The following is a 20,834-nucleotide window of genomic DNA, read 5'->3' on the forward strand; positions in this document are numbered from 1 at the left end:
CATCTGGACAGAAAATTATGAGTGTTAATGGCCTTCGGTCTAAAGTACGAGCAAGCGTCTTCCCCGACTGTCTAGTTCTACATGTGTACAACAGATCGAGCAAGTAGAAGCCTATGATTACTCATTCTCCTGCAAGCAGCTGAACTCAGGTTAGAAGCATTTCATTGGTCACTATCATTAATTACATTATATGATAAAATCTACAATCGTGTTAATTAATTTGAGGGCTGATATCAATGGACTAATTCCTAATTAAACCTACAGAATATCATAATACAATAATATGTATCTTATTTATTTTTAACTACGATTCTAAAATGTGAACAACAAAGGCTTCAACCTAAAAATAATGGAAATGCACCAACCTTGTCCTAGCTAAGTTAATTAACACTATCAATTGAGCCCCTAAAAAAACACTATCAATTGAGGTACTCAAAGCTGGAAATAGAAAAGAAATATGTCTGGTGTAAAAAAGAGAACCTAAAAACTATGCACCAATTACTTTCAACGGGGCTGAAATTGCACCAATCATACCTGCCACTGACATCGATGTAGATGTAGCCTGAGCGATATAGGTATTCAGGAAATAGACATAGAACCTAATAGAATTTACACCCTGTCAGTTCTAATAGTTTTCTTCTTGCGGACAGGTACAGTTCAAACAGCTTAATATATTATCCCTGCTAACAAAACAAAACCAATCATATTTCCACCATAAGCACAAACTTGTCAACACCAGAAGCATGCTCATCTCTTCCTGGAGTTGCCTCTGCAAATTTCCGACCTGTGGTATTTAATCATATCTGGGAATAGAAAATCCCATTCTTACAAGAGTTACACGTACATGTATAAAATCAATAAAATTGCTTCTGTAAATGTGAAACATAAGAAGTCTGTTAACAGGAAATTTTAAACTAACACTGCAGAATAACAAGTGAAAGTAGAATTGTTTCAATTTACGAATAGCATCACAATACAAATAGGAAAACCACATAGACGAGGAAGCAATTAAAGAAGGTACTCACTTTCCGCTGGAGCTACGGTCTGGACAGACCCCCTCCGGACTCCTTACATCTTGCCATCCAAAAATGAGTAAACAGCACACCACTTTAGTTAATTATAGGTTGTGTGGCAACTGGCAAACCGACCCAGGACAACATGTAGGCAGCGAACAATGCCCACGGCGGTCGGCGGACATGGCCGAGGTCGGCGCTGCACAATCAGAGCAGCCTGCGACGTGGCTAAGGAACAGGGTCACAATCCGCAACGACGTGGTGGGAGAAGCATTCCCCAGGAGCTGCAGACCCGCACCTTGCACCACTTCCTCGCCAGGCAACGTCGAGGCTCCGCCGTAGCTCGCTTTTCGCCGCCGCCTGAGATGCCAAGTTGATGCACTCTAGAGCAGCCATCGATCATGCTTAGGCAGTCCCACCCGTCACCAGCAACCCTGAGGCACTGCCGCAACTTGGCCACGATCGCTATCCAATGCCTGGAAACACATCCCCTCAGGTCATCACCAGGAGAAGCAGAGTCGACGCATTATGGTACAATCGTCGATCCTGGAGGAGGGGATGGTACGAGTGTGAGGGGTGGATTGGGACGCAACGAGGGATGGAGAGGATCAGGTGCGAACTGGAGGTGACGGGGCTCGGGCGGCGTCGGAGCACGGACAAAGAACAGATCGAGCTAGTGTGGCGGCTGCGCTCAAGAAACCCTAGTCGAGGGGAGGAGCAGTCGAGCGGGAGATGACGAATGGAGCGACGGCGGCACAACATCTCCCTGGTGAAACCCTACACACGAGGGGGTGCGAGAGGAGAGGAACGTCTTGGGCCGAAAGGCCGAAACGGAAATAGGAAAAAAGGGGGGAGGCGTGCGAGGTGGGGGCGACTTCCTTCGATCGGTCGATGGGTGGAAGGGAACGAACGAACGAACGACGTACAGACTGAGCAATTAGGAGTAGAGATAGAGATTCAAACTGAAAGCGTAAAATCACAAGAAGAAGCGTATTTGTGACGGTGAACCCGACAAAGTCAATCCGTGCTTTATTATTAGGGAGAAATAACAGTTTTTGGTCATGCCCGATGGGTGCCCAATTAGACCGGGTAACCCGATGGGTTGGGGTGTGGGTCTGATCTGAGACCCATGGGTAGGGTCGTGGGTGCAAGCCTGGCCCGATAAAGGGTTCGAGCATGGGTCTATCTTAGGTCGGCCTGACCCGACCTGACTGTCAGGTTGAGCCAGGGGCACTGTTTGCGGTTCGGGTGTGGGTCTGATCTGAGACCCATGGGTAGGGTCGTGGGCGCAAGACTGGCCCGATAAAGGGTTCGGGCATGGGTCTGTCTTAGGTCGGCCTGACCCGACCTAACTGTCAGGTTGAGCCAGGGGCACTGTTTGCCGAAGGTGGCCGGGTCAAGTCCGTTACAGTGGCGCACCGTCAGGTCGTCGCTTGCTGGCGTTCAACCGTCTTGCGCTAGTCGTTGGGGGCCGGGTTGAGTTCGGCCGGGTCGACGGACTTGGCCGGGTTGAGCAACCTGACCAAGTGCGAGCCGGATTGAGGGGGCCCCGATGTTTTTGAAAAAAATCCGGGTTCCGTTGCCTGCCCAGGGTTCATCCCCCCGACAACAATGCACTTTGATGATGTCCCACAAGCCTCGGGAGCTCAACTGCAAGTCTTGTAGCTAAAATCTTGTCGAAAATCTTGACCGGTCCATTTACTAAAATGGTGGGTCGGAAATTCTTGATATCCACCACTCCGGCCACCTTCGGGAGCTCCGGCCATGCCTCTCATGTCCCCTTGGCATGGGCGTTGGACCATTTCTACCGAGATGACATGAGAGGCATGGCCGCCATCAATAAAGCTTTAGTGTTGTTGCTTCCAAAGGTGGCTGGAGCAGTGGATATCAATGTTTTCCAACCCATCAGTTTAGTAAATGGACCGGTCAAGATTTTTGACAAGATTCTATCTATAAGACTTGTAGTTGAGCTCGGTTAGCGTATTTGAAAGAGCTATACTTGATCCTACTCATGCCGCAATTCTTTATGCATCCGTTTAGCTTCTTGCCATGGTCGAGCTCCCCACATTCTATCGGGGTCATTTCCTCATGGCTACAGGACAACCGGTGGATTTGTAGCACGTTTAGCATATTTGAAAGAGCTATAGTTGAGACATTTAATTGATATCACATATGCGACAAACAAAGACACAGACACAAAACAAAGTGCATGCCAAGCTATGGAATCAACATTTATCTGGACTTTGATTTTTTTAAGGGCTCGGGTATGAATATGTTAACATACAATTTTGTTTTTCTAAGAAAAAAAATCTTTCCCGCTGAAAGAAAAACTAAAATTTTCTAACCGAGTGAGGAAAGCCCACTCTGTACTACCACCACATACCTCGAGTAGTGAGCCCACCTATCTATCCACTTGACCCAGCCCACATGTAATAGTCCAACCGTCGAAGGCCCACTTCCACGGAAACCCTAGCCTCCGATATATAAGCTCCCCTCTAGCGCCCCCTGCCCGAGCCCTCGCACGCGCGCCGCCATCTCCCCGCCTACGCCGCAGCAGCCGCCTCCTGCTACCCGCCGCCGAGATGGTACGTTGCTCTCGTACTTCCTTTCTCGGCAAGCTCTTGCGATAGCGAAACACGTTTCAGTCTTGGATGCGGTATTTCTTAGGATCCATCCTGCGAGATCGTAGTGTTTCTAGGTGCGAAATCATGGTGCAGCAATTCGATTGTGTGTTACTGATATGTTGAGCTCTGTCGAGCTCCCCCTTTCTACCACCCGTGTTAGCCCTGAGTTGTGCTTTGTGCTTTTTATGCAAACTTCCTCTGGGCCAATCGATGTGTTCATCAATTGGCTTAGAACCTAGGTGTATTGGGATACTTCCCAGGTACTCAACCAGTCCCTTGGTGTACAAAATCTGCACTGACATCGTGTTGTGGGCTTGTGGCTAGTTAGGTAGAATAGCAGGGGAAAAGCCATCTGCGCAAGTGGTTCGAGTGGAGCGTGCGATATTTTGTTTGGGGAAGGATACAAACTGGATGCAATATCAGAACATTTTCCTTGTCTAATGTACTAGTGTTTCGTTGATGTTAAGCTTTCCACACCCGAAGTTAATCAATTGCCCAAATTCGATGTTAAATGTGCATTAGCAGTTGCTTCACTGATTATATAATAATGTTCATTTTTATTATGCTGCTGTGTAATTTGTTGTTTCGCAATGTCTACTCAGACGAAGCGCACCAAGAAGGCTGGAATCGTCGGCAAGTATGGTATGCGCCTGTAACATTTGGCTCATTTACCTGTTTATGCGCTTCTGCCGTGTCCTCAAATTAGCCCTTGCAATGTTATAGGTACCAGGTACGGTGCCAGTTTGCGTAAGCAGATCAAGAAGATGGAGGTGTCTCAGCACTCCAAGTACTTCTGTGAATTCTGTGGGAAGGTATGTCTTCTGTCACCTACTCCCTCCGTTCCTAAATATTTGTCTTTCTAGACATTTCAAATGACTACTACATACAGATGTATGTAGACATATTTTAGAGTGTAGATTCACTCATTTTGCTTCTTATGTAGTCACTTGTTGAAATGCCTAGAAAGACAAGTATTTAGGAATGGAGGGAGTACTTGGTTACACAGTGCATTGTGTGAATGCTATCTGCTATGTATGAACTGTTGTTGTTTACTGGGGTAGTACTGTACACTGACTACCTTTCCATGCATGTTCATACTCCCTCAGTCTGGAATTGCTTGTCGCATAAATGGATAAAAACAGATGTATCTAGAACTAAAATACGTCTAGATACATCCATTTCTCTGACAAGTATTTCTGGATGGAGTATTTATTGATGCTTGATGTGATAGTTTTGTATCGCTTTGCATGTTTTTTCCCTCCCAGTGATAGTTTTGCTTTGTCAGTCGTAATTTCCTCTCATCTTGTTATGTCATTACCCTGTAATATCTTATGCTAGCTGTTTTATCTTCTATTTGCAACAGAAGTTGTCCAATTTGGTTTTATTGTTGCCATTCTAATTGTAGTTTCATCATACAAAAATGTCATCTTATCTTATTGTATATGTTGTCATCACCATGAAAGGCTTGTTGTACTGTAGTAATCTGAGTACAGGAAAGGGAGGTTGTATTTAATATGTTACATACTCTATTATGCTAGTTATTTGTAGCATATATTTGACTTCCTATACGCTTCCTTCAAAAAAATATACAGAAACTTTTGTTCGGTTGTCTAAAACTATGCTTTCTGCTTGTGAATCATAATCAGTTTGCTGTGAAGAGGAAAGCTGTTGGAATTTGGGGATGCAAGGACTGTGGCAAGGTCAAGGCTGGCGGCGCCTATACCATGAAGTAGGCATCTGTTCCGAGCTCCTTCTGGATGACCTCTTCATTGTCATATCGCTTTATGCTAATTTCTCCATGTGTCTTTGCAGCACTGCTAGTGCAGTCACCGTCAGGAGCACGATCCGTCGCTTGAGGGAGCAGACCGAAGCATGATTGCACTACTGTTGTCTTGAGGAATTCAGGGGTTCTGTAGTGGAGTGAAGACTTACCAATCTCTGTATTTTGGCTATTGAGCGATCTGTTAGTAATTTTGGTTCTGATTTTAGGATCTTTGAAACATGAAAGTATGTCCCTACAGTTGCCTGTTATGCGTTATGCCAACCTATTTTTATTTTTATGACATGTCTCTCACTCTCGACCCCTCCACACGCCAAGTCAATCTATGAACTGTTTTTTTAAACATAGTACAGATGAAAATGCACAGTCACCCCAGACACCCTACTGCACCTTTGTGAGATTGAGCCAACACATCATCTGAGATTGAGAATGAGAATGAACATTGCCGGAGGAAAATGTTAGTAGCAGTGCCAAGATGGGCTGGTCGCATCTCTAAAATTGTCAACTTATGGCCCAGTTGAGCAGAAAATTTTGAAAAAATAGGAAATAAGTTCAAAAAGTTATTTTTATAAACATTGTTGAATGTTTTATTGACATGCAAAGTTTCGTACTGAAAAAACATTTGTGGTTGTCTTGGAAAAAAAATTGATGTTCAAAAGTGATTACAAGAAATGATTCGACACGCATTGTGTACGCTGCTTCCAAGGTCGTCTAGTGTTACAAGTTACGACTACTTCTGCAAAGGTGTTCGAGTCAGATGTTTCTCCAACAAAGGTTCTGTTGCAAAGGTGTGTTCTGACAGCAGAAGCTCTAGCTCTTAGATTCAGATCACCTCTTACACAAAAAGCGGGATGCAATTGTCTTGTTATTAACTCTGATAATATGAAAGTGATCAGAGACAATGAAGAAACGGTCTGCGGGAGAGGCGACGGCAGTGTTTGACGATTGCTATTTTTTAGATTGTATATCTTCCCTTTCACTAGTCTTGAACATTGTAATAGGGAAGCGAACATGGTTGCTCATGAAATTGCTAGGCTAGCAAAATTTTCTGCAACAAATTCTTGGTTTGAGGAGCCGATGGACGATATTGTAACACTTTTAATAGGCGATGTAACCGTTATTACCAATTAATAAAGTTGTTTCTTTCTGTAAAAGAAGGTTCTGTTGCAAAGGAGGTTTGCAACAATGATTTTGTTGCCATGTCAAAAACTGAGAAGAGTGTGTTCTAGAAGAATAATAATGGAAAATAACATTTTTTGTTGTTGCAATAAGGCCCCTGCTGCAGAGATTGAGTGCAACAATTAGCTTGTTGCAAATCACTGGTTTCAACTGGGTTCACATGGGGAGATCCAATGGTCCTTCTCGCTTCATCCAACGGCCGGCGAGGTGGTCGATCTTTTTAGATCATCTGCAGGCCGATACGTAGCGCCCCCGTTAAAAAAAACACCCTTGTCGAAACATCCTTGTTGTTTTTTGTTTGTGCCAAAAAAGAGTTTTTGGAAATTTTCCATGGGTGCCTGCAGAAACTTCATGTTCCATTTCATTGATGCGATTTTGCTAATGTTATGATTTTGTAGTTTCTTTCTCGTGAGTTTGCTGTGCGATAGACATCTGACGCTCATAAAAGCTTATACGAAAGTAAGCCCTGAATAATCTTCAGATTCCACTTGGTGCTAGATACATCCATTTGAGGGACAAGTTTTTTCGGACGGAGGGAGTAGAAGCTCCTTATTAGCTGAACTTTAAGTTTCCCAAAGAATCTAGAGCTTCAGATACGGTATGTTACCGCAATCCCACCCAAGGAGATTGCTCAGATCCTCTTGAGAAGCGCTTTCAGATGCGGCTGTAGACTGTTTGTGATTGTTGCCATCTGAACGACGTATGAGAGCTCCCCATCCACCACCTGAAAAGCCCTCGTGATCTGCTTCACCTGACAAAATTATACAAGATTTCTTAGGAGATTCAGGCAACTTAGGCGGCTGCAAGACTCCGTAAGCGAGTGGATAACCCTGAAGATGACCTTCCTATGAAGTTTAGCAACTCCAACATGGAAAGACAATGTGCATGATGAGTGTTGCGAACCTATGAAAAAAAATACAATGAAGTGCCGCCAGCAAGATGAGTCATACCCCTCCTACTTCGGTTCAGGAACACAAAAGCAGATCTAAGTGTCATAGTTTCTGAGTTTTAAACAAATGAGACAACTGCAGAAGAAAGTAGGGCATTGCTTCCAGAGTTCAGAAATTCTACATGTAGATTTATCCCTTGTTAGTACAGATATATTGGTGCAAATATAAATTTCTACTAGCTCATAGAAGATGAGATAAAAGCTTAATATATCGTGAGTTCATCCTGATTCGCAGAAAACAAAATACACTATCCCATCCTACTCAGAGTGAGACTAATTAACAACAAAGCACCTAAGCTCATCGGACAAACAATGATGCATGGTAGGTTGAAAGCAAAAAACAAAAAACATTATCACATAGTCAAATCAAAATTGACCGTCAGAACATCATGTGGCATAGTAATAACGATAATATTGATAATAAGAGACATCATATACAATCATCCTATGAGAGGTACCTTTGATGCATTGCCAATAAGTTCGCTTTGGAGTGTCACTGTTTTCTTTTCACTGTCATATGAACCCGTCTGCATTTTAGAAGCAAAGTTGTGGCAACAAATAACAGTTTAGCTAAAATAAAGATTGAACAATATAACTGCAGAAATAACAGTTTAGCTAAAATAACCATTATTGACCCACATACTGTTGCAAGCAACTATGCTAGAATGTTTTCAGTATCCAGTTCAGAATCTTCAGATATGAACAGTATGCAGACACTAAATTGAGCATGAGAAACCTGCCGTGCAAATTATAAACTGGGATTGCGATGGCCTATAACGAATACCAACAGGCAACACCCAAACAGAGTTGCCATTTGCAGCTGCCTCCAAATACATATACCATACTCAATCTAGCATCAGACAGAACTATGCTTGCAAGAACTCAGTGGGCAGTCAGTACGAACACACCTGGACCTCGGTGAGGCCTGTGCTCTGGGCGATGACCACCTCGACGGAGCCGTCGGGGCGGGGCCGCCAGTACCCACTCTCGGCGTGCATCGGGTCGCCGGACGCCGCCTTCCACGTCTTCTGCGTGTACGAGATCACCGGCTGCGCGCACCCGCGCCGAGTCAGGCAAAGGCATGAAAAGCTCTGCAGATCGGCCAACCGAAGGAACACATACGGCCGGGAGACGGCGGTGTACCTTGGAAGGGTGGTGGGAGAAGAGGATCTCCTCGCCGTAGCGGAACGGGGCGATGGAGGGGAAGGTTCCCTCGCCCTCGCCGCGCCACTTGCCCAGCAGAAACGACAGCGGAGCCACCAATGGGTGCGGCGCCGGCGGCTGCGTTTGTGGGCCGGCGGCTTCCATTTCTTGAAGTCTCCGGTTGGATTTTCGGACTGGTCTCACCTCTCTGCTCTCTTATTTCGTGAGCTGAACGGGACGATGGGGAGTGGCTTGGGTTGCACAATCTATTTTTTTTACCGTAACCGTGGGTTGCACAATTTTCACCCAACCGCCCCCATTCGGTCAAGAATTTGTTGCTGACCCACCCAAAATCCTAATCATCCGAGAAAGACGGTCACGCCCACAATAATCATGTTAACTGGGAAAATTTGAAACAAGCACGATGTATGGCAAGATCTTCCACAATTCGTCAACCACGTCACAATTTTGCAAGAAGGTGTACTCGATAATTATCTGCACGTTTCACTCCCTTTAGCCGGAGAGGAACCAACAGGTCTTTGAGAACATCACTCTCCTCCCATCGGCGGTCATCGACAAGATTCACGATAACTGTAAACGATGACGAATAATGACAGGTCTATCATTTCTATTAAGCTAGGATGTCACACTCTCTTTTGAGAGGAGTGTTGTCGGGTGGACAAACCAAGTAACAAACGCCCAAGGCTGCCTTGTTTGTTTACATGAGAATGGAAATTGAAGATCTTCTTTGTATTTTGAAACGAGGCAAAAAATTAGCAATTTTCATTGATTAGGAGGAAGGCTGGGAGGTTAAGGCTCAAGGCCGGAATTGCAACAATCACTCTCGCTACACTACAATACTCAAGTGTCGCGCCCTTGCAATGCTCCAAAGCGAGGTATCCTCTTTAGTCCTAGTGACAATCTTCCATCGGGACGAAGGAATTACGAAAGATCCGCGCATTCCACTCCTTCCACAATGCCCAAGAGATAAGCAACATCAAGGAAGCCAGCGTCTTACACGATTGGGTTTTTTTCTTATAACATTGTAGGTTCGCCACTCTTTAACCCACCCAATCGGAAGGATGCACATCGTGAAGTCCAAGCCAATCTTTGACCATGCACCAAACTCTAATAGTGTACCGATATTGAAAAAAGATGTGTACCACCGACTCTTCAATCTTTTTGCATACGGGGCACGGGTTACAATCTGGCCACCTACGACGCTAAAGGGCTATCATCCCTTCAAATCCTAGTGTTGTTTGCAAGTCATGCAAAGAGCTTGCATTTAGGGAGCACCCATACTCTCCAAATGGTCAGGATCATGGCAGTGTCAGTCCGGCCAATCAACGGAGCCTTGTAGCATGCCGAGTCTGTCTCGGCAAGGAACCAAGCCATGCGAAGATCTCCTTTGTCTTGGTTGAGTCAACCATACATTTGAATGTAGTGTTTTTTCTCTTTCTAGTATTTCTGTAGCATGGTCTGTAATCATCTCGATGCCTCCCTCCCATGTGATTGTCTAGTTGTTTGAATTGGTGGCGTTCACCCTGATCAAATTGAGGCGTCTGCCAATAGCAAAATAACCAAAACATTCCAAGGAACAGTGAATATACAAATAAAAGCAAGGGAGAGATTTACCAGCGCAAGCATGTGAAAAATCAATCCGCCCACACTAACATATCTCGAGATTTTGCCCAATCAATCGATAATGAGCTCATGAAAGACAAATCATCATTGTCGAATTGTGTTGCATTGTATTTGCGCCTCTTTTTCATACTAATTTGTTGTGCGAAAATAGCCACAAAACTAGAAACAATTATTGATATAGCTCATCATTCATGCCAAATGATAACTCAAGATGTTATTTATTTTTTTATATAGCTCATCATTCATGCCAAATGATAACTCAAAACATTGTCCGGTGGTATAACATATGCACAATTTGGGAACAAATAAACTAACCAGCCCTAAACGGTATATATTTTCACTGAAATGAAGATACCAAATGTGGTAAAGAAAAAGAGAAGCAGAAAACTTATTACAGCTTGCTCATTTTTGCGAGGCGCATTTCTCATTGCATTAGTATAGATCTGAGGACGGGACAAAAAACAAATACAAACAATCAGCGAGGCCACCACCACAAGGAGAAAAAACACAAGACGTGGTTGGACGTGGAACGGACGATCAGGATCAGTGCGTGCACCGCGACCTCTGGAATCTTAGCCGTCGGTTTTTGATGTCGAACTCCCACAGGTGCTCCTGCTGCAGGATGTTCCCGATGACGGAGATCCCGGGCCAGGGGCCTTCCTGCAGGCCGATGCACTTGACGCCGGGCGCCGCGTCGATCACGTAGCTCTTCCCCGGGGGCTCCAGCCGCGCCGCCCCGGCGAAGTGCACGGCCATCTTCGGCACGGCGACGCCGGCGTCCTGGCCCGACGGCGACGTCCAGTTGTAGCAGTACTCGAACGGGTCCATGGTGACCCGCGGCAGCCCGGCGAGCTCCTTGCTGAGCGCGGCCACGACGGCGCGGTAGGCCGGCTTGGCCAGCACCGTGAGGCTGGTGCCGGAGTCGAGGATGACGCCGCCGCCCGCCTCGACGTCCCAGACGGCGCGCGGTATCTTGAGGAACTCCCCGGCGACGGAGATGGCCTTGAGGCTGACGTCGTAGAAGGGGCGCATCCGGCGGTCGAGCAGCAGCGGCGTCGTGCGCGCGCGGGGAGCGGCGGCGGCGGCGCAGGAGGAGGGGGAGGCGTGGGAGGAGGAGGGGGAGACGGCGGGGTTGGGGCCGAAGGTGAGGTAGCTGGTGGCGTTGCGCGGGGCGAGGTGGTCGACGAGGCAGTAGGAGAAGCGGCCGCCGAAGCGGGAGGCGGCGTGGGAGGCGAAGGAGATGCCGCTGTAGCCGAGGCTGAGCACGCCGTCGGAGGCCTCGAAGCTGGGGCCGGTGTAGGAGCTGGTGCAGCCGAGCACGAGGCCCCTGAGCTTGGCCTTCCGCTCCTCCCGCCCGGACAGCGCGATGGTCGCCGACTCCGTGCCCACCGTGCCGCGCGCCGCCGACCCGTCCTTGTACCTGCATTGCATGCGGCCGTAGAATGCGCCACGGTTAGTTACGTGGATCGTGCATGGCACATGGCGCGGTTCAAGGACCGGCTTGTAAGTAAGCAAATGCAAATCCTCCGGAGCACAATGATTAAACCGGTGGAATGGAAAAGGATAATGGCTTTGCATGAACTGTTATCGCGAAGGATGCTGCCAGCAAGTGGACCTCACGCGGCGGTGCAGATATGTCCTACGTTCATCAGTGTTTTTTGGCGAATGCATGCCGACCTGAACCCGATTGGTTAGCAGCCGGAGTATGTGCGTTCGAGCTGGAGGATGGGTTATTTTACTCCGGTCAAAACTGGTTTTGACCGAGGAGAACGTGGCCCAGGTATGGTCAAAGTCCCCCAGAGAAACTGTGTATACTATCACCGGTGAAATTGTGTAGTAGTATACATTCATCGCTGTTTGACTTTTGACAGTAGATAGCAGAACCTGGTTTTCCCTGCATAAACAGGAGATGATACTGTACTATAGTCACTAACCTTTGACATTAGACATACGAGAAAGCAAAACTGTTATCAAGACCAACCGTCATGTTTCAGTACAAACAGGCAGGCAGATCGATTACCATCACAAGAACAGTCTACAAGCTGCATGCATGTTCGCCGTCGACACGCGTAACCCCAAATCTAAATGTACGTGTGAGATGCCATGGCACCACGGGAGTGCGTGCTCGCCAGCTGCTCTTTCGGCCATAAGCGAGGCGAGACACTACTACTCCATGGCCTATTCTTGCCCTTGCATTACGTGGTACGTTCCGTAGGTACACTTATTTGTTGCGGAATCAACAAGTCGAACACCGTTTGTTACGGCACCTGCTTGGGACTATCACTAACGGCGTACGGGGAACCATCTCATCTCAGATCGGTGCATGTAGTACGTATTACAGTACTACGATCTTTTGATTTATCTTTAGGTGGCTCCTTTCCTACGGAATATGTGCAATGTCCTGACACGCAGGCAGGCACTGATGGAGTACAGCCCAATCCACCGTGCACATGACCATCTCAAGCCAAGCCAAGCAAAGTCGAGTATACTATACTGCTAGCTGCTACCTCGTTCCCCTTTCTCCTCTGCCCATTGTTAATGAAACAAGAAAACAAATGCCCGGCCTAGATATGAACACCCCGGCAGCGTGCACATGCAGCAAAAACTACGAGCAGATAGATATCCTGCGCGCGCGACCCCTTTCTGGGCGGCGCTGCAGGATCCGAATCCGATGCATATGCGCGCATGTGATCCATCTCATCTCATCGCTTTCGTGAGCAGAGTTCGGGTCGATGCGTTCTTCTTCTTTCCTGTGTGTTCGTTTCGGTCCATCGCCTCGGTGAGCGGAGTGACGACGATGGCGCGACAGCTCCATGAAGGCATGGCAAGCCCACGCCTCTACAACTAGACGCCATAAATATGCTCCAATCTATGGGTGACTTTGACGAAGCAAGCGGCAAATCGATCGGAGATTCCAGAGGGGGGGTGGAGCACTGGAGCTGAATCAGCGTGAGGACTCCCATCTCCATCACAGGGGGTAGGAGGAGTACATACGAGAAGGGGCGTCGTCGACCTACACGGCCGAGCCAATCAATGCCGTGCAGTGCTGCGGTCTCGCAGTACAAGTGGGACTGCCGGTACCAGCACCAGTAAGGCGAGGCAGGCCGGAGCTGCCCGGAGCAGGGAGGGCATCAATGGCGCCGCATTGATTAGACGCCGCGGCCCCATTGCCATTTGCAAATTGCAACTGCGCGAGATCCGACTCGCCCACCAACCAACCACTAATGGCGTCTCCTGCCTCCTCCTGCTGCCTCTGCCGCCTCTGCTGCTCGCGTCTCCTCATCAATGCCACGGCCAATTAACGACGCCCCACCCGCAGATCGATTCGATTCAATCGACGGCGATTACGCGCAGCTAAGTATAGGAGGAGTACGAGTGGTGGCGGCGGTAAAGCGCGGGCTGGCGTTCGGGTGAAGGCTGGTTAGTACGGTGGAGGGGAGAGCGATGCGAATGCGAATGCGAATGCGAATGGCGAGTGAGGGAATGCTGACCGGTAGTCGTAGGCGCAGGGGCTGCCGGGCGTGGGGCAGGTGGCGAGGGAGAAGGGGAGCGACTTGGTGCAGGTGTCCGACGCGCACGAGATGGGCGCCCATGTCCTCGAGTCCTCGGGGCGGAACGCGCGCCCCGACCCCGGCCCCGAGTCGGCCGGCGAGAGCGAGGAGTTGGCCGAGGCAGGGCGGCGGCACTTGACCCAGGTCAGGTCGCTGCCGGTGTCGGCCACCAGCAGGAACGGCTGCGCCGGGGTGCCCACGCGGAAGCGCACGAAGTACTGCCCGATGCCCGTGTACGCGCCGGAGGTGAGCGGCATCGCGAAGGCCGCGGCAGCCGAAGAGGCCGACGAGCCCGCCGCGGTCTCCCGCGTGCGCCGCCGCCCGTGCGAGGCGATGAACGCCATCCGCTGCCGGTCGCTGCGCGCCAGGTCGGCGAGGGACGCCGGCGCGGCGAGGCGGAGCAGGGGGAACCGCGCCGAGTCGCTCGCGTGGCGGCCGCTCGCGCCTGCCAGGAACGCCGCGGCCAGCGCGACAAGCAGCAGGGCCAGGCGGCGACCCGCCATTGCCGACGGCGCGGCAGATTCTTGGGTTTCGCGGCTTCGCTAGGCCGCCAACGCGACGCCCGGCGATGTGTAAATATGGCTGGCCCGCCGGCGGCCGTACGCGCCAATGCGCGCGCGCGCGCCTCACGGCTGAGCAGGGTGGGGGAGGCAGCGTGTGTGTGTTTGTGTTTGTGTGTGTGCAGGGTGGCTGAGCAGGGCGGCGTGTGTGTGTTTGTGTTTGTGTGTGTGCCGCTTTGGAGTGCGTATTTATCTTGCCCTCTTTGCGTGGGGGAGGCAGCTAGCTTAGGTTAGTTTAGTTTAGTGCTAAGTTTTTGTTCAGGGTGGTGGCTGTGCTCCGCCTGTGCTGTGCGTAGTCCGGGCGGCACCTGCCGCGATTGGCATTGTGGTGGTGCGACGCGACGCGCTTGTGCTCTGTCCGCGCCGTGCTAGCCGGCCGCAGGTCAAAGTTTCGTCGGACTCGCTGCGCCGGATTTCGGTTGGATCTCTTTCCGTTAACACAGATGCTAAAAAAAAAAAACACAGATGCTCTCGGCGAACTGAGAGCCTAGCCAGGTTAGCCACTGTTTGGTTTAGCTTTTATCGATGGATTCCGTTGCCGCGCAGCAGAATCTGAACCAAAGAGCAAACCCAGCAGAATCCGATTTCAGAAATCCGCTGCCAAAATCTGAACCAAAAGCGGAAGCAACTCAGACGTGCTTTCCAAAATCTGATTCCGTCACGGGTCAAAATCTAAAAAAACTGTATCAGCTGGTTTGCTAAATGACCTACATCTTTTTCACATCAGATTTTTCACAACTGTTTTTCCACAGCAGATTTTTCGCAACTGCTTTTAGAAATCCACAACTGAACCAAACAGGGCCTATTAGACCATCTACAGCTTGACTTTGCAAATCCGTTCCCTATACGCTCACGGGCACGCCACCGACCTTTCATATGTTACACCGCACATTCACGTACCTTAAATTTTGATCCTCAAATTTATATAATGCATGCACATCGATCATATGATACAAATTATGCGAATTCAATAGTTCAAAACAAAGCAAAGCAAATTGTAGTTCAACAAACCAGACATGCAAATTGAAATCAATGTCCGAGCGTGACGGATGGCTTCGGATCATCGGTCGGGTGCCTGCTTCGAGCGAAATGCGTCATGCTTCAGGCGGAATGCGTCATTCTGGTCCTGTTCCGCCTGCATTCGGGGTGCCTCCTCCTCTTGCATCCGTGCCGCACCCGCCCTCGCCGCCTCGTACCCTACGATCGTTGATCTCCTTCTTCTTGTCCGCAAGCCACTTCTTCGCATGCTCATCCAAAAGGGTTTCATCCACCAACATGATCCTCGCATCCTTCGCGTCCTGTGCAAGTTGCAACCTCTCCTTCTCAAGCTCTATGTCGCCAAATATCTTGGCCTTCTCGAGTTCCCATTTGATCGCCGCCTCTTGCTTCTCTAACTCGATCTTCTCCCTCTTAATTTCGAGTTTCTTCCCCGCCCCTCTTCCGGTCCCACTCCATCCTCTTCTTTTGCGCATCCAACATGAGCTTGTACCTTTCCTCCTTGTTCTCCCTCGCTGAAAAAATGCCCGTCCATGTGGACAACATTTTTGTAGCCGCGGCATCACGGGAGGCACGTACCTTCTCCCACTTATTTCCCATGACTTGGTGGTTATCCTTTGGCATGGTGCCTTTTCCATTCGTGAAGACAACATCGTCCTCTTCATCGTCCAACCCAATTGATTGGTTGGAGCTTGAGCCTCATTCCTCTTCTTGCCGGACTTGAGATCGTCCTCTGCTTGCCATTCAATATGATCCAACAATGTCTAAAAGCAAACGGCATCTTCTCCACCTCGTGATACAAAGCGGTCGCCACCCCCGTCTAGCAAACAACGTATGTATGAGCACGAGAATGCATACATAAGAAGCATATGCAGATGACGACAAGATGAAGTAATTGAGCTTACGTGAGTTGCCACTTTCATCCCACTTTGAGGGCGTTTGGTCACTTGTGAGTAGTAGCTGACGTACTTGTTCACTTTCCTTTGAATGATCCCCCAACGATGTTGGAAAGATGCCACATTGCAGGTGATCACGATAGGATGCGGCTCCACATACTCCTTTTGTTCGTGATACTCCTTCCAATTTTTCTCTCAATACTTGTTCCCATTTTGCTCGATGCCGCATATTAGATCCATCATTGTGCCCAACCAACCTTTGACCAACAAGATGTCCTCAAATCTTGAGAATGCCGGACATCTTGCCTTTGCCGTCTTGGTCTTCTTCTTTTCTTGCTCGGATTGAGATCAGATGTGGTCCCAACTTCAAATGCGGTGGTGGTCTCCAATTCATACTCCATTTCGGTCGGATCTTTGTTGTCATTGATCATGTTCGACAAGATCACATCCTACATAATTATGATTTGCAAGCATTCATCATGTGCGAAATGAACTAGTGGTCTATGCAAAAATCTGATCAGACGGGAGCAAAGAAAACGTACCGACTCTTGTTCGGTAATTCCGTCGAACATGTCGAGGGCAGCCTGGGCGCTGCTGGTGCCCGTGCTCTTCCGCGCCCGAACTGTTGGGCAACACAGTAATTTCAAAAAAATTCCTACGCACACGCAAGATCATGGTGATGCATAGCAACGAGAGGGGAGAGTGTTGTCTACGTACCCTCGTAGACCGTAAGCGGAAGAGTTATGATAACGCGGTTGATGTACTCGTACGTCTTCACGATCGACCGATCCTAGTACCGAAAGTACGACACCTCCATGATATGCGCACGTTCGGCTCGGTGACGTCCCACGAACTCACGATCCAGCAGAGTGTCGGGGGAGAGATTCGTCAGCACGACGGCGCAATGACGATGATGATGCTATCGAAACAGGGCTTCGCCTAAGCACCGCTACGATAGGACCGAGGTGGATTATGGTGGAGGGGGGCACCGCACACGGCTGGAACCAATCAACTTGTGTGTCTTAGGGTGGTGGTTGTGCTCTGCATGTGCGTAGTCCGGGCGACACCTGCCGCGATTGGCATTGTGGTGGTGCGACGCGACGCGCTTGTGTTTTGTCCGCGCCGTGCTAGCCGGCCGCAGGTCAAAGTTTCGTCGGACTCGCTGCACTGGATTTTGGTTGGATCTGTTTCCGTTAACACATATGCTCTCGGCGAACTGAGAGCCTGGCTAGCTTAGACCATCTACAACTAGACTTGGCAAATTCGATCCCTATACGCCCGCGGGCACGCCGCTGACCTCTCATATGTTACGCCGCACATTCACATACCTCAAATTTTGATCCTCAAATTCATACAATACATGCACATCGATCATATGATACAAATTATGCGAATTTAATAGTTCAAAAGAAAGCAAAGCAAATTGTAGTTCAACAAACCAGACATGCAAATTGAAATCAATGTCCGAGCGTGACGGATGGCTTCGGATCACCGGTCGGGTGCCTGCTTCGAGGGAAATGTGTCGTGCTTCAGGCGGAATGCATCATTCTGGTCCTGTTCCGCCTGCATCTGGGGTGCCTCCTCCTCTTGCATCCGTGCCGCACCCGCCCTCGCCGCCTCGTACCCTACGGTCGTTGATCTCCTTCTTCATGTCCGCAAGCCACTTCTTCGCATGCTCATCCAAGAGGGTTTCATCCACCAACATGATCCTCGCATCCTCCGCGTCCCGTGCAAGTTGCAATCTCTCCTTCTCAAGCTCTATGTCGCCAAATATCTTGTCCTTCTCGAGTTCCCGTTTGATCGCTGCCTCTTGCTTCTCCAACTCGATCTTCTCCCTCTCAATTTTGAGCTTCTTCCCCGCCCTCTTTCGGTCCCACTCCATCCTATTCTTTTGCGCATCCAACATGAGCTTGTACCTTTCCTCCTTCTTGTTCTCCCTCGCTTAAAAAATGCCCGTCCATGTGGACAACATTTTTGTAGTCGCGGCATCACGGGAGGCACATGCCTTCTCCCACTTGTTTCTCATGACTTGGTGGTTATCCTTTGGCATGGTAGCTTTTCCATTCGTGAAGACAACATCGTCCTCTTCATCGTCCAACCCAATTGATTGGTTGGAGCTTGAGCCTCATTCCTCTTCTTGCCGGACTTGAGATTGTCCTCTGCTTGCCATTCAATATGATCCAACAATGTCTAAAAGCAAACGGCATCTTCTCCACCTCGTGATACAAAGTGGTCGCCACCGCCATCTAGCAAACAACGTATGTATGAGCACAAGAATGCGTACATAAGAAGCATATGCAGATGACGACAAGATGAAGTAATTGAGCTTACGTGAGTTGCCACTTTCATCCCACTTTGAGGGCGTTTGGTCACTTGTGAGTAGTAGCCGACGTACTTGTTCACTTTCCCTTGAATGATCCCCCAACGATGTTGGAAAGATGCCACGTTGCGGGTGATCACGATAGGATGCGGCTCCACATACTCCTTTTGTTCGTGATACTCCTTCCAATTTTTCTCTCAATACTTGTTCCCATTTTGCTCGGTGCCGCATATTGATACGTCCATTTTGCATCATGCTTTTATATCAATATTTATTGCATTATGGCTGTTCTTACACATTATGTCACAATACTTATGCCTATTCTCTCTTATTTTACAAGGTTTACATAAAGAGGGAGAATGCCGGCAACTGGGATTCTGGGCTAGAAAAGGAGCAAATATTAGAGACCTATTCTGCACACTCCAAAAGTCCTGAAACTTCACGGAAGATGTTTTCCAAATATATAAAAAATACTGAGAGCAAGAACTTCACCAGGGGGGCCACACCCTGCCCACGAGGGTGGGGGGCGCGCCCCCTACCTCGTGGGCCCCGTGGTGGCCCTCCGGTGGCCATCTTCTGCTATATGGAGTCTTTCAATGGGAAAAAAATCATAAGCCATCTTCTCGGACGAAACTCCGCCGCCATGAGGCGGAACCTTGGCGGAACCAATCTTGGGCTTTGGCGGAGCTGTTCTATCGGGGAAACTTCCCTCCTAGAGGGGGAAATCATCGCCATCATCATCACCAACGCTCCTCTCATCGGGAGAGGGTAATCTCCATCAACATCTTCACCAGCACCATCTCATCTCAAAACCCTAGTTCATCTCTTGTATCCAATTCTTGTCTCCATGTCCGGGATTGGTGCTAGTAGGTTGCTAGTAGTGTTAATTACTCCTTGTAGTTGATGCTAGTTGGTTTAATTGGTGGAAGATCATATGTTCAGATCCTATATGCATATTAATACCCCACTGATTATGAACATGTTTATGCTTTGTGAGTAGTTATTTTTGTTCCTGAGGACATGGGAGAAGTCTTGCTATTAGTAGTCATGTGAATTTGGTATTCGTTCGATATTTTGATGAGATATATGTTGTCTCTCCTTTAGTGGTGTTATGTGAGCGTCGACTACATGACACTTCACCATTATTTGGGCCTAGAGGAAGGCATTGGGAAGTAATAAGTAGATGATGGGTTGCTAGAGTGACAGAAGCTTAAACCCTAGTTTATGTGTTGCTTCGTAAGGGGCCGATTTGGATCCATATGTTTCATGCTATGGTTTCGTTTACCTTAATACTTTTGTTGTAGTTGCGGATGCTTGCAATAGAGGTTAATCATAAGTGGGATGCTTGTTCAAGTAAGGACAGCACCCAAGCACCGGTCCACCCACATACCAAATTATCAAAGTACCGAACGCGAATCATATGAACGTGATGAAAACTAGTTTGACGATATTCCCATGTGTCCTTGGGAGCGCTTTACATCATATAAGAGTTTGTCCAGGCTTGTCCTTTGCTACAAAAAGGATTGGGCCACCTTGCTGCACCTTATTTACTTTTGTTACTTGTTGCTCATTACAAATTATCTTATCACAAAACTATTTGTTACCACTTATTTCAGTACTTGCAGAGAATACCTTGCTGGAAACCGCTTATCATTTCCTTCTGCTCCTCGTTGGGTTCGACACTCTTACTTATCGAAAGGACTACGATAGATCACCTATACTTGTGGGTCATCAAGACTCTTTTCTGGCGCCGTTGCCGGGGAGTGAAGCGCCTTTGGTAGGTGGAATTTGGTAAGGAAAAATTTATATAGTGTGCTGAAATTTACTGTCACTTGTTACCATGGAAAGTAATCCTCTGAGGGGCTTGTTCGGGGTATATTCACCCCGACTAGTAGAGCAAAGAGTTGCTCCTCAACCTACTGAAAATGAAAATGAAAATGAAAATGCTTGCTTTGAAGTTCCTTCGGGTATGATAGAAAAACCGGTAGCTAATCCTTTTTTAGGAGACGGAACAAAACATCCTGATGAACATCTGATATATGTGGATGAAGTTTGTGAATTATTTAAGCTTGCAGGTGTACCCGGAGATGTTGTTAAGAAGAAGGTCTTCCCTTTATCTTTGAGGGGAGATGCATCGACATGGTATAGGCTATGTAATGATATGGGGTCTTGGAATTAC

At 48.3% G+C, this 20,834-nt stretch overlaps 3 protein-coding genes across 3 annotated transcripts; 1 reads left to right on the plus strand and 2 right to left on the minus strand.

Annotated features, from left to right (window-relative positions):
* Window positions 1-4,212: 4,212 nt before the first annotated feature.
* On the plus strand, window positions 4,213-5,697 carry LOC125544553 (large ribosomal subunit protein eL43z). The gene is made up of 4 exons (XM_048708283.2): window positions 4,213-4,279; window positions 4,361-4,449; window positions 5,284-5,366; window positions 5,450-5,697. The coding sequence occupies exons 1-4, from the start codon at window positions 4,228-4,230 to the stop codon at window positions 5,511-5,513; spliced, it is 288 nt and encodes a 95-aa protein (XP_048564240.1). The 5' UTR covers window positions 4,213-4,227; the 3' UTR covers window positions 5,514-5,697.
* On the minus strand, window positions 5,581-8,951 carry LOC125544552 (nitrobindin heme-binding domain protein). The gene is made up of 4 exons (XM_048708281.2): window positions 8,689-8,951; window positions 8,454-8,594; window positions 8,004-8,072; window positions 5,581-7,347 (listed from the first exon to the last, which is right to left on the minus strand). Exons 1-4 carry the CDS (start codon window positions 8,851-8,853, stop codon window positions 7,228-7,230), a joined length of 495 nt encoding a protein of 164 aa, XP_048564238.1. The 5' UTR covers window positions 8,854-8,951; the 3' UTR covers window positions 5,581-7,227.
* Window positions 8,952-10,643: 1,692 nt separating this feature from the next.
* On the minus strand, window positions 10,644-14,673 carry LOC125544554 (aspartic proteinase NANA, chloroplast). The gene is made up of 2 exons (XM_048708285.2): window positions 13,824-14,673; window positions 10,644-11,752 (listed from the first exon to the last, which is right to left on the minus strand). The coding sequence occupies exons 1-2, from the start codon at window positions 14,384-14,386 to the stop codon at window positions 10,876-10,878; spliced, it is 1,440 nt and encodes a 479-aa protein (XP_048564242.1). The 5' UTR covers window positions 14,387-14,673; the 3' UTR covers window positions 10,644-10,875.
* Between the last annotated feature and the right edge of the window lie 6,161 nt (window positions 14,674-20,834).

Source organism: Triticum urartu, chromosome 3A (assembly GCF_056163025.1).
Source record: "Triticum urartu cultivar PI428250 chromosome 3A, HENAU_Tu73, whole genome shotgun sequence".
Lineage (NCBI taxonomy): Eukaryota > Viridiplantae > Streptophyta > Magnoliopsida > Poales > Poaceae > Triticum > Triticum urartu.